This window comes from Hylobates moloch, unplaced genomic scaffold (genome assembly GCF_009828535.3).
Source record: "Hylobates moloch isolate HMO894 unplaced genomic scaffold, HMol_V3 SCAFFOLD_22, whole genome shotgun sequence".
Taxonomy (NCBI): domain Eukaryota; kingdom Metazoa; phylum Chordata; class Mammalia; order Primates; family Hylobatidae; genus Hylobates; species Hylobates moloch.
In genome coordinates, this window is record NW_026652297.1 from 27,318,549 (window position 1) to 27,333,118 (window position 14,570).

General features: G+C 38.4%; 1 protein-coding gene and 1 pseudogene across 2 annotated transcripts in view; both read left to right on the top strand.

Annotated features, from left to right (window-relative positions):
* Window positions 1-14,570, top strand: part of PPP3CC (protein phosphatase 3 catalytic subunit gamma) — a 112,927-nt gene that overhangs the window by 58,767 nt on the left and 39,590 nt on the right. For both annotated transcript variants that reach the window (XM_032143797.2, XM_032143799.2), the window contains exon 4: window positions 7,863-7,974. In XM_032143797.2, the coding sequence (XP_031999688.1) occupies window positions 7,863-7,974 (112 nt within the window). The remainder of the gene's footprint in view (window positions 1-7,862; window positions 7,975-14,570) is intronic.
* LOC116461845 (transcription factor BTF3-like) lies at window positions 2,332-5,033 on the top strand (annotated as a pseudogene).

The following is a 14,570-nucleotide window of genomic DNA, read 5'->3' on the forward strand; positions in this document are numbered from 1 at the left end:
TAAGTGTATATTATATTATATATTATATATAATAAGTATATATTATATATAAGTATAATTATATATAATAAGTATGTTATATATTATATATAATAAGTATATATTATATATTATATATAATAAATAAATAAATATATATATTCACTAATTTGAGATGGAGTCTTGCTCTGTCTCCCAGGCTGGAGCGCAGTGGCACAATTTCGGCTCACTGCAACCTCCGCCTCCCAGGTTCAAGCAATTCTCCTGCCTCAGCCTCCCTAGTAACTGAGATTACAGGCGCATGCTACCACGCCCAGCAATTTTTTTGTGTGTTTTTAGTAGAGACGGGGTTTCACCACGTTAGCCAGGGTGGTCTGGATCTCCTGACCTCGTGATCCACCCACCTCAGCCTCCCGAAGTGCTGGGATTACAGGCGTGAGCTGCCATGCTGAGCCAATATATCTAATATATTAATTTTTTAATATATAGAGCTTTTATGGATAAAATATTTTAGTTTTGCATAAATGATATGGTGCTGTCCAGTGGTCCTGAAATGTTAGTGTACATCATTATTACCTGGAAAGCTTGTGCAAACACAGGTTGCAGGGCCCTGACCCTGTTTCTGACTCATCAGGCGTGGGGTGGAACCTGGCAATCTATATTCTGTCAGGTTCCCAGATGATGCTGTTTACCACACTTTGAGATGAATGTGACTATACTTTGAGAACCACTGTTGTAGTGCTATTTATACTGTTGACTTTTTTCACTTACCACTGTTTTTATATATATATATATATATATTTTTTATTATTATACTTTAAGTTCTAGGGTACATGTGCACAACATGCAGGTTTGTTACATATGTATACATGTGCCATGTTGGTGTGCTGCACCCATTAACTCATCATTTACATTAGGTATATCTCCTAATGCTGTCCCTCCTGCCTCCCTCCACCCCACAACAGGTCCCGGTGTGTGATGTTCCCCTAACTGTGTCCAAGTGTTCTCATTGTTCAGTTCTCACCTATGAGTGAGAACATGCGGTGGCTGGTCTTTTTGTCCTTGCGATAGTTTGCTGAGAATGATGGTTTCCAGCTTCATTCATGTCCCTACAAAGGACATGAACTCATCATTTTTTATGGCTACTTATTATTCCATGGTGTGTATGTGCCACATTTTCTTAATCCAGTCTATCATTGATGGACATTTGGGTTGGTTCCAAGTCTTTGCTATTGTGAATAGTGCCACCATAAACATACATGTGCATGTGTCTTTATAGCAGCATGACTTATAATCCTTTGGGTATATTAATGGGATGAGATGTATCCAGGTTACTACTATACGTGCCTCTAGTTGATTGCTTTCTGCCTGCTGTATAGAATTTCACAGTATTTATCTATGACACTTTAGTTCTCCCTTCTGCTTGGTGGACACCTAGTTTACCTCCAATTTCTTTCTAAAATGAACACTGCTATGATGAACACCCTCATATAAATCTACCATGATTTAATGTCTCTAGGATTTATGAACAAAATGGGATTGCCAGGAGAAAGGGTGTATGCATTCATACTTGAACTGAGCATTGATTGCCAGATGGTTCTTCAGAATGGCTGTGCAAGTCTCTATTCCTACCAGCAGCACCGAAGAATTCCTATTTCCTCACATCCCTCCTTCCAGAATATGATTTTATCTCATATTATAATACTTGCCAATATAATGGGTATAAAGTAGTATTCTACTGTTTTAATTAATGTTTCTGTAATTACTAATGAAATTAAGCATCTCATATGCCAGCCATTCAGCTCTTGCACTCACTCTTAGGAGTTTCTTATATGACCTTTCAGAGATAAGTTAAACATATACAATCATATTTGCAAATCTAATGAAAAAATAGTGTAATTGTCACTATACATTACCCTTTAAGTGCTGCTTTATCTGAGTCCCACAGATTTGGACATGTGTTGCTTTCATTATCATTCAGTATTTTATATTTTAAGAATTCTTGGCTGGGCGTGGTGGCTCACGCCTGTAATCCCAGCACTTTGGGAGGCCGAGGCGGGTGGATCACAAGGTCAGGAGATCGAGACCATCCTGGCTAACACGGTGAAACCCCGTCTGTACTAAAAAACAAAAAATTAGCTGGGCCTGGTGGCGGGCGCCTGTAGTCCCAGCTACTCAGGAGGCTGAGGCAGGAGAATCACTTGAACCCGGGAGGCGGAGCTTGCAGTGAGCCGAGATCACACCACTGCACTCCAGCCTGGGCAACAAAGCGAGACTCTGTCTCAAAAAAAAAAAAAAAAAAAAAAAGAATTCTCTTTAACCCTAAAATAATGAAGTAGTATGTTTTTTCTTTCCAGTCGTATGGGATTTTTTTAGAGCTAGTATTTTGTTATTATTGATTTAATGTAATTTGATTAAATAAAATTATTGGAATAATACTCATTCTTTGAAATTTATTGAGACTCCTTGTGGTATAATACAGAGTAGATTTTTGTGATTTTCCCATATATACTTAGAAAGAATGTGTATTCTCTACTTGTTGAGCTGTTCTTTATAACTTTGACTATTTTTGTCTCCTTGAACTATCAGTTACTTTCAGCAGTGTGTCAAAATTTCCAACTACCATTACAGTGTCATGCATCATTTAATAAGGAGGGTACGTTCTGAGAAATGAGTGCCGATTTTGCTGTTGTGAAATCATCATAAAGTGTACTTACATAAACCTAGATGTAGCCTGCTACACACCTAGGCTATATGGTATAGCCTGTTGCTCCCAGGCTACAAACCTGTACAGCATGTTATTGTGCTGAATACTGTAGGCAATTGTAACACAAGGGTAAGTATTGTGTGTCTAAACATATCTAGACATAGAAAAGATACAGTAAAAAAAAAAAGATAAAAAATGGAATACCGGTATAAAGTACTTATCATGAATGGATTGTACAAGACTGGAAGTTGCTGTGGGTGAATCAGTGAATGATAAGTGAATGTGAAGGCCTAAGACATTGCTGTATACTACCAGATACTTTATAAACACTGTACACTTGTGCTATACTAAATTTATTAAAAAGTATTTTTCCTTCTTCAATAATAAATTAACCTTAGCTTACTGTAACTTTTTACTTTATAAGACTTTTAATTTTGAGCTGCCATCTTGCGTCCCCATGTGTGTCCACCTAATCTCAGCTGGTGGTCCACCCAAGACCCCCGAGCACCAACCCTAGCCCCCCACGTGGCCCCTTGTCCGCTCCGAGAAGATGAAACAAACAATTATGAGCCAGGAAAAACTTGCCAAACTGCAGGCACAAGTGTGCATTGGTGGGAAAGGAATGGCTCGCAGAAAGAAGAAGGTGGTTCATAGAACAGCCACAGCAGATGATAAAAAAACTTCAGTTCTCCTTAAAGAAGTTAGAGGTAAACAATATCTCTGGTATTGAAGAGGTGAATATGTTTACAAACCAGGGAACAGTGATCCACTTTAACAACAGAGATGGCAGCAAACACTTTCACCATTACAGGCCATGCTGAGACAAAGCAGCTGATGGAAATGCTACCCAGCATCTTAAACCAGCTTGGTGCAGACTGACTAGTTTAAGGAGACTGGCTGAAGCTCTGCCCAAACAGTCTGTGAATAGAAAAGCACCACTTGCTACTGGAGAGGATGACGATGAAGTTCCAGATCTTGTGGAGAATTTTGATGAGGCTTCCAAGAATGAGGCAAACTGAATTGAGTCAACTTCTGAAGATAAAACTTGAAGAAGTTACTGGGAGCTGCTATTTTATATTATGACTGCTTTTTAAGAAATTTTTGTTTATGGATCTGATAAAATCTAGATCTGTAATATTTTTAAGCCCAAGCTCCTTGGACACTGCAGCTCTTTTCAGTTTTTGCTTATACACAATTCATTCTTTGCAGCTAATTAAGCTGAAGAATCCTTGGAATCAAGTTTGAAACAAAGGTTAATAAAGTTCTTTGCCTAGTATACAAAAAAAAAAGAAAGATTTTTAATTTTTTTAACTTTTTGACTCTTTTGTAATACCACTTAGCTTACAAGTGGTATTATGAGTGAATGTGAAGGCCTAAGACTTATGCAGCTGTACAAAAATATTTTTTCCTTATATTCTTATTCTATAAGCTTTATTAAAACATTTTTTTACTTTTAAAATTGGTAAGAATGAAGACACACACACACATGCGCGTGCGCACACATCTAGGCCTACAGAGGGTCAGGATCATCAATATCGCTGTCTTTTACCTCCACATCTTGTCCCACTGGAAGGCCTTCGGGGCAGTAATAGTCATGGAGCTGTCATGTCGTATAACAGTGCCTGCTGCTAGAATCCCTCCTGAAGGACCTGCCTGAGGATGTTTTACAATGAGCCTTTTTCTTTTGTAAATAGAAGGAACAATCTTGAAAATAATTATTAAAAGCATAGTATAGTAAATACACAAACCAGTACCATTTATTATGATCAGGTATTATGTACTGTACATAATTGTATGTGCTATACTTTTATACGACTGGCAGTGCAGTAGGTTTTTTACATCAGTATCACCACAAACATGTAAGTAATGCCTGCATGTAGACATTATGATGGCTACATCACTAGGATGTAGGAATTTTTCAGTTCCATTTTAATTTTATGGGACCATTGTCCTGTATGTGGTGTGTTGTTGACTATAACAGCATTACGTGGTGCATGACTATATTGATTTATCTGTTTCTCAACATAGGCCTCTGTATTAGTTCTTTTTCATGCTGCTGATAAAGACATACCCAAAATTGGGAACAAAAAGAGGTTTAATTGGACTTAACAGATCCACATGGCTGGGGAGGCCTCAGAATCATGGCAGGAGACAAAAGGCAAAAGGTACTTCTTACATGGTGGTGGCAAGAATGAGGAAGAAGCAGAAGGGGAAACCCCTGATAAACCCATCAGATCTCATGAGACTTTTTCACTATTAAAAGAATAGCACAGGAAAGACCGGCCCCCATGATTCAGTTACTGTCCCCTGGGTATGGGAATTCTGGTAGCTACAATTCAAGTTGAGATTTGGCTGGGGAAACTGCCAAACCATATCAGCCTGTTATTTTTGCTTGTGTTTTGAGGCCATGAAATATATACAGAATATTTCGTAATTGGTGATACAATTGATTATCATCATTCATGGGTTCTGTATTTACGGATATGCCTATGTCTCCTTGCTAAAATTGATTTGTAACCTCAAAATCAATACAGTGCTTTTGTGGTCACTAGTAGACATGTGGAGAGTGATCTACTACTTTTGAGTCTCCCAACGCACATGTTGCCACCTCAGACCAAATAAGGCCACACTCTCCCTTCTTGTTTTAAACAAGTATTCTTTTCATAGTCTATTTAGTGCCTGAATGCCTGCTGTAGGTAACCAATCTCTTTAGTTTCTGGTTTATCTTTCCTGCATTTTTTATGTACAAAGTAGATACATACATATGAATTTCATATATCTTCTTTATTATATAGAGGGTGGCATACTACAGCTACTCTTGCACTTTTTATTTTTTTTAAGAGACAGAGTCTCACTCTGTCACCAAAGTTGGAGTGCAGTGGCACGATCATGATCATAGCTCACTACAGCCTCAAACTCCTCGCCTCAAGGGATCCTCCTGCCTCAGCCTCCTGAATAGCTGGGACTACAGGCTACCACAATATCTGGCTAATTTTTAAATGTTTTGTAGAGATGGGGTCTTGCTGTATTGCACAGGTTGTTCTTACTCCTGGTCTCAAGCGATCCTCCTGCCTTAGCCTCCTAAAGCACTGGGATTGCATTTGTGAGCCATTGTGCCCAGCCATACTTTGCTTTTTTCATCTAAAAATATATCCTGGAAATAACTCTAAATCAGTTTATAGAGATCTTTCTCATCCTTGTGCTTTATTGTATGAGCACATCATAGCTTAGCCTCTCTCCTGTGTATGGTCATTTAGGTTGTTCCTAATATTTTACTATTACACACATGCTACAGCCTTGTGCATATTTATTTTCATATTGTTGGAAGTGTATCTTCAGGGTAGATTCCTAGAAGTGGGTCAAAAGTTAAATGAATGTGTAGTTTTGTCAGTTTGGCCAAATTTTTTTTTAGTATGCAAATTATTATTATTGTTGTTATTATTTTTGGGATGAGTTTCGCCGTCACCCAGGCTGGAGTGCAGTGGCGTGATCTCGGCTTACTGCAACCTCTACCTCCCAGGTTAAAGCGATTCTCCTGCCTCAGCCTCCCGAGTAGCTGGGATTACAGGCACCTGCCACCACGCCTAGCAAATGTTTGTATTTTTAATAGAGAAGAGGTTTTACCATGTTGGCCAGGCTGGTCCCAAGCTGCTGACTTCAGGTGATCTGCCTGCCTCGGCCTCCCAAAGTGCTGGGATTGCAAGCGTGAGCCACCGTGCCTGGCCTATTTTCATTTTTGTGTGGTCAAATTTACCCATCTTTTATTTTATTGCCTCTGGATTTTTAGTCATTATTTACACAGTTCTTACCTACACCAATTTTGACCTATACACCAGGCTTAAGAAGAACTCACTCATGTTTTCTTCTAGAACTTGTGTGGTTTTTCCTTTTTACATTTAGATTGCTCATCCTTTTGTTGCTTATTGTACCTTGTGTGAGATGTGGATCTAACTTTATCTTTTTTTTTAAAATGGCAACCACTTGTCCCAGAGCCATTTATTTAAAAGTTCATCATTATTACTGTGATTTGAGATGTCACCTTTATTATTTACCAAATTTTTATAGGTACTTCTGCACATTTCTTGTTAAATTTATTCCTATGTCTTTAGGCCTCTTTGTTGCTGTTACAAATGGGGATTTCTCCACCATGATGTTCTGTTGATTGTTTCTGTATAAAAGGTCTATTTTGTTTGTTTGTTTTGAGACAGAGTTTTGCTCTTGTTGCCCAGACTGGAGTGCAGTGGCGTGATCTTGGCTATGGCAACCTCCGCTTCCCGGGTTCAAGCGATTCTCATGCCTCAGCCTCCTGAGTAGCTGGGGTTACAGGCATGTGCCACCACGCCCAGCTGATTTTGTATTTTTAGTAGAGACGGGGTTTCTCCATGTTGGTCAGGGTAGTCTCGAACTCCCGACCTCCGGTGATCTGCCTGCCTCGGCCTCCCAAAGTGCTGAGATTACAGGTATGAGCCACTGCACCTGGCCCTTTTTTTTTTTTTTTTTTTTTTTAAAGATGGAGTCCCCCTATGTTACTCAGGTTGGCCTTGAACTCCTGGGCTCAAGTGAGCCCCCTGCCTTAGCCTCCTGAGTAGCTGGAACCATATGTGTGCCGCTGTGCCGCAGGGCTATTGATTTTGTATGTTAATTTTATATCCTGCTAGTTTACTGAATTATTTTATTATTTGAGTTAATTTTATCATTGATTTTGGGGGGTTACATCTGCAAATAGAGATAGTTTTATTTTTTCTTTACCCTTTCTTAACCCTCTAATTGAGGTATAATCCCATTGGCTAATACCCTTACACCAGTTTTGAACGGTAGCAGAGATAGTAAATATTCTTGCCTTGTTCCTGGTCTTAGTGAAAATGCCTTTAGTGTTTTGGAATTAAATAAAGTACAGGTTTTAGGACTAATACATATGTGTGAGTGGCTTTCTGAGAGAGTTCTAGATATTTAGGTAGAACATGAGAACAGAGATTAGAGAGAGATTTCTATGAAGGCTACTCTATACTCTGTCAAATTCTAGGACAGTAAGTATATCACGTTCAGAAAGTTTCATTTTTCAATTTGGGAGTAACAATGAGATATGCCATTACAGCAAGTCATTTGAATTATATAAATTGTGTTTATGCATTATAATGGTCACAAAGAAAATTTTATGCTTGAATTTGTCTTGTAGTGTGTGCTGTATTTATGGAGTTTAAAGATTAATCATCCCAAAACATTGTTTCTGCTTCGGGGAAATCATGAATGCAGGCATCTTACAGACTATTTCACCTTCAAACAGGAATGTAAGTATAATCACTCCTCTAGAACCTTTTTAGTTACCCTTTAACCTGTCCTAAGTAAATCAAACATAAAGAAAAAAGAAACTAATGGAATTCAAATGCTTCCTGTCCTGTTGTTATTTTTTTTCACCTGCAAAGAACTAAGATTCTATCTTCTAAGACATTTATTTTGAATATAACTTTTGGGTTCCCCCTTGTGTATAAAATAAATAATTTGGGATATTTGGAAAGCATAGAGAAGTCTAAAGAAGATAAAAATGTCCATCAGGTTGCAGTGAGCTGAGATCACACCACTCTACTCCAGCCTGGGCGTCAAAGCAAGATTCCGTCTCAAAAAATAACATAAAATAAAAGTGTCCATAATCATGCCACTTAGAGGTAATCACTGTTATCACACTATTTGAAATGTGGTCTTCCATTCTTTTTTATTATTATGAAATAGTTCAGGTATATATATATCTGTGTATATATTTTAAAAATAAAATTGGGCTCATACGTACTGTTTAATATATTTCTGTTTCACCTACTATAGTAGCATTTTTTCCATATCATTAAGTATTTTTGACAACATGGTCTGTAAGTGTTATTTTAATTTTTTAAAAGTATTCCATCTTACGAACACGCAATCATATATGTAGCTAATTTAGTAACAATCACAGGATATTTAGGTTGTTTCTAACTGTAACTACTACTGTAATAGTAAAAATAAGTTTAATATAAAAGTAGAACTATTGGCTGGGCGCAGTGGCTCACGCCTGTAATCCCAGCACTTTGGAAGGCTGAGGCAGGTGGATCACAAGGTCAGGAGTTCAAGACCAGCCTGGCCAACATGGTAAAACCCCTGTCTTATTAGACAAAATACAAAAATTAGCTGGGTGTGGTCATGCGTGCCTGTAATCCCAGCTACTCAAGAGGCTGAGGCAGGAGAATGGCTTGAACCCGGAAGACGGAGGTTGTGGTGAGATCCTGCCACTGTACTCCAGCCTGGGCAACAGAGTGAGACTCCGACTCAAAAAAAAAAATAGAATTATTTTGAAAGTCAAAACATTACTAGCTGATTTAAAAAAATAGATAACAGTGGGAGGCTGAGGCTAGATGATCCCTTCAGCCCAGGAGTTCTACACCAGCCTTGGCAATACAGCGAGACTCCATCTCAAAAAAAAAAAAACTCATAGATTTCCTTGACTAGCATCTAGTACTCATAATTGGCTGCTCACTAACAAACAGTATGATGCTGACTATGTTGGGGATGTTTGGGAGATCCTGCCCCAGGGCATTTGCCTTTTTAGTTCTTTTCCCAGATCTCTATCTGCTTATAAGACATACATTCTATTTCATTCATGTCATTTATTCCGAGATTTTCTCCTCTGGTTGCTTTTCTAAATCATAATCTCATCATTTTACCCTCATACCCTGTTTCTTTTCATAGTGTTTATCAACACCTGAGATTTATGTATATTTATTTGTTGACTGTCTTTCTCTGCCACCAGAATGTAAGCTCCATGCTAGCAGGGGTATGTTTTGTTCACTGTTGTTTTCCCCAACACCCACAACAGTATTAATTGCTCATAGAAGTTGCTTATTAAATACTGGTTGAGTTCATTTGAATGAATGAGCATCTGTGATTTGTATCTTTAGAACAAACTCTCGAAAAAGAATTTCTGGGTTAGAGGGCATGCACATTTTAAAGACTTTTGGCATACTCTAAAGTAGTCTTCCAGAAAATATGTATATTGGGTTATATGCCAAAAAAATTTTTTATTTTTGTGATGAAAGTACTGAAATAAAAGCAAAATTTTACCTGTTTTGACTTCTAAAATGTTAGCATATTCTCTATAAAATAAGGAAGCTAAACTAAGTATCTTGGGTCCCATCTGTCTCTAAAATCTACCCCTTTTAACGAAACCTGAATATATAAATATACTTTAGTGTTCATATGGTTGATATTTTGATCATGGATTTCATTTTGTATCTTATTCAGATTTTTCTGCAGATTATTATCTTAGAAGAATATATTATAAAATATTTAAACTTTTATTCCAAAAATAATTTTCAAAGTTAAAAAAACTTTTACATTTGTTTTCAGAGACTCAAAGTTTATTAATCTGCCACAGATCCCTTTACTGATAGGTAGATTGCTATTTATAGTGTTTCATATGCTCATGTGAATTCTTGCTACCAGTATCTTCTTACATTGGAGATGGTAGTTGTAATGACAACCTCCCTCCTAGTAGAGCCTCAAAGAAAAGGTCTTTGTTATGAAAAGAAATTTTAGAGGGTAATCACTTCTTAAAAAGTCCCTCTGTCAAAAGTCAGCTACAAGAGGGCAAGACACAAATCCTTCCAGCCCTTGGTGACTTACTGGAGTAAACACTTTAAATCAGCAGCTAATTACCAGGAAGTTTTAAATCTACTGTTGGTGGATGTTTAAATTGGTGTAGGTTGAGCATGGTGGCTCATGCCTGTAATCCCAGTACTTTTGGAGGCTGAGGTGAGTGGATCACTTGAGCCCAAGAGTTCAAGACTAGCCTGGTCAACATACTGAAATCCCATCTCTACAAAAAAACCACAAAAAATTAGCTGTGGATAGAGGCATTTACCTATAGTCCCAGCTACTCGGGAGGCTGATTGAGGTGGGAGGGTCACCTAAGCTCAGGAGTTTACGGCTATAGTGAGCTGTGATCACCACTACACTCCAGCCTGGGAGACAGAGTGAGACCCTGTTCTCAACAACAACAACAACAACAAAGATGTGAGGTATTTGAAGAGCAATTTTGTAATATATTTTTAAATTTTAAGTGCATATCCCCTTGATCTAGCAATTTCATTTGTAGGAATTTATTATGCAGATTGTATTACTTTTTAAATGCTGCATAAAAAATTATCACAAATTTAGTGGCTTAAAAGAACACATTTATTATCTCATAGTTATTGTAGGTCAGAAGTCCAGGCCACAGTGTGGCTAGATTCTCTGTATAGGATCTCACTGAAATCAAGGTGTTGCCAGGGTTTCAGTTCTCATCTGGGGCTTAGGGTCTTTATCCAAGGTCACTTGTTGGCAGTCCTTGTAACTGTAGGATTAAGGTCCCTGTTGTCCTGTTAGTTGTTGACCAGGGATGACTCTTAGCTTCTGGATACTGCTTGCAGTTTGGTAACATGTCGCCTCCAGTGGTAGTTCCCAATATGAATGTTTGCTTTTTTCCAGGCCTGCCTGAATGCATATCTCTGACCTTCTCTTCTGTGATCAGCTAGCTGGAAAAAAAACCCTCATCAGTTTTTGAAAGGCTCACCTTAGGTCAGGCATGGTGGCTCATGCCTATAATTTCGGCACTTTGGGATGCCAAAGGGGAGAGGATCACTTGAGGCCAGGAGTTCAAGACCAGCCTGGGCAACATAGTGAGACCTCCTCTCTACCAAAAAGAAAATTAAAAAATTAGAATTCAGTCAGCCTGCATGGTGGCACAAGCCTGTAGTCCCGGCCACTTAAGAATCTGAGACTGAAGGATAGATTAAGCCCGGGTGTTTGCGATTACAGTGGACTATGATTGTGCCACTGCACTCTAGCCTGGGTGACAGAGTGAGACCCTGTCCCTAAAAATAAATAAGTAAATAAATGTTCACCTGATTAGATGAGGCCCTCCCAAGATAATCTTTCTTTTGCCATATAATGGGACAAAATAATGGGAGTCTCATCATACTTACAGTTTTCATCCACTGAAAGAGGAGTGGATTATACAAAGATGTAGGTCAATGCGGGTCATTTTAGAATTCGTCTACCACACAGATATACTCACAAAAGGATAGTAAAATATGGATGCTTAAGGATGTTCACTGCAGTGTTAATTATAACAACAACAACAACAAAAAGGTAATCAAAATGTCAACAAGACAGTGATGAAATAAGTGATAATATGCTTTTGAACAATGGAATGCTAGGCAGCTATTGAAAGACCAAGGTGGCCAGGTGCAGTGGCTCATGCCCATAATCCTGCACTTTGGGAGGCCAAGATGGGGGCATTGCTTGAGCCCAGGAGTTCAAGACTAACCTGGGCAACACAGTAAGACTCTTTCTCTACAAAAAAATTTAAAAATTAGCTAAGTGTGGTGGCATGTGCCTATAGTTGCAGCTACTTGGGAGGCTGAGGCAGGAGGATTGCATGAGCCCAGGAATTCAACGCTGCAGTCATCTATGATCACCACACTCCAGCCTGGGTGACAGAGCAAGACTCTGTCTCCAAAAACAAAAGACAGACAGACCAAGGTAGACCCATAATATGTACTGATATGGAGAGATGCTAAGATATTTTATAAGCCATTTGCAGAGCATGTAAATGGTCATCTCCTTTGTAAATTAAAAATATATAATGTACAGAAGAAATCATTAACAGTGGGAGGTTGGGTTAGGAGGACTTAAGAGTTTTTTGTTTTTTTTTTAGGCCGGGCACGGTGGCTCACGCTTATAATCCCAGCACTTTGGGAGGCCGAGGCGGGCGGATCACGAGGTCAGGAGATCGAGACCACAGTGAAACCCCGTCTCTACTAAAAATACAAAAAATTAGCCGGGCGTGGTGGCGGGCGCCTGTAGTCCCAGCCACTCGGAGAGGCTGAGGCAGGAGAATGGCGTGAACCCAGGAGGCGGAGCTTGCAGTGAGCCGAGATCGGGCCACTGCACTCCAGCCTGGGTGACAGAGCAAGACTCCGTCTCAAAAAAAAAAAAAAAAAAAGAGTTTTTTGTTTTTTTGTTTTTTTTGTTTTTTTTTTTAGATGCGGTGTTGACATGTTGCCCAGGCTAGTCTCAAACTCATGCAATCCTCCAGCCTTAGCCTCCTAAATAGCTGGGACTATAAGTGCATGCCATCGCGTATGGCTTACTTTTAATTTTATATACTCTCTAGTATTGTTTGAATTATTTTTTACCACCACTATGTACTACTTTTGTAATTATTATTATTTTTCAAATTGGTAATTTAAAAATTACCCAGTTGGGGCCGAAGCATCTGAAAAGCTTTGTAAGCACCCAGGGTAGTTCCGCTGTGTGCTGCTGGTTAGGAATGACAGCTCCGGAGTCTTTAGGAAGCTTCTACCATCCGTCGTTTGGGAACCACTTCACCAAATACAAAAATTGGAAATATATTATTTTTCTAAACCAAACTTATTAAGGGGTATTCCTTAACACCTTCATTTCTTACCTGGGAAAATTAAATAATGTGTATCGGTTAACAAATGCCCTGGAACGTAATACTCAATAAAAGCTAATTTTATGAATTAGGAGTAGATATGTAGTGAAGAAAGCTGCCTATGGCTGCCTTTGTTTTAAGTTTCAGAGGTTTTTTTAGGTGACATTTTTCTTAATTATTCTTCTGTCTTATCAGAATTTTTTTTAATTTTTGATTTCTATGGGTATATAGTAGGTGTATGTATTTATGGGATACTTGAGATATTTTGATACAGGGATGCAACGTGTAATAATAACATCAGGGATTTTTTTGACAGACTATTTTTAGAAGATGGAACAATAGGTCCTGGAAACATTTTAAGTATCTCCTTTTGCCCAGAATTTCTTACCTCAGGTTTTTATTTGCTTTTCACATGATTTAACTGTAGTTAAACTTGATGGCTTTCTTTTTCTCCTATCTACCAAGATAGTCCTTCTTTTTTATTATAATGCTGCATCTGAAATGTAAATAAATCTTGGAACAAGCACACAAATTCAAGTATAAGTTTAAAATTTTATTCCTGTATAAGGAGAGAGCATGTGTGTTGCTCTGCATGGGTGTTTTTACTGATAAGCTGATCTCTCTTCAGTGGCCACTGTGGCTTCTAGAATTAGCATCTTATCATTAGTAAGGGAGGCTTAGTTCCAGATTGTGCAGCTGTAATCTTGTTCATGTTTTCAAGAGGGAGGTGGGTGAAGGCTTTTCTTGTATCAATCTTAAATTGCTTTATAATGCAGAGATTTTTAAAAAAATATTCCTTTATGGAAAAGTATAATTTTTTTTTCTTTCTTAAAAAATTGATGTATAATAGTTGTACGTATTTTTGAGGTACATGTGATATTTTTACTATATGTATACAATGTATAATTATTATCAAGTCAGGTAACTTCAGTATCCATCGCCTCAAACATTTATTTTTTCTTTGTCTAACAGTTAAACAAAATTTATTTTTTTAAGAGACAGGGTTTCATTCTGTTGTCCAGGCTTGAGTGCAATTGTGTAATCATAGCTCGTTGCAACTTTGAACTCCTGGGCTTAAGTGATTCTCTTGCCTCAGCCTCCCGAGTAGCTGGGACTGTAGGTGTGTGCCACCATGCCTGGCTAATTTTTAAATTTTTTGTAGAGACTGAGTCTCGCTTACGTTGCCAAGGCTGATCTTGAACTCCCCAAATGATCCTCCCGCCGTAGCCTCCTAGAGTGCTGAGATTACAGGTGTGAGCTGCCATGCCTAGCCCCTAACAGTTAATTTTTGACATATCATTTGTTTTTGCAAAAATATTTCTTCATTGTTACGTACTTAGAAAGCAAGAAACATGGTGCTTGCCTGCCTGCCTGCCTGTCTTCCTTCCCTCCCTCCCTCCCTTCCTTCCTATATAGCTGGGA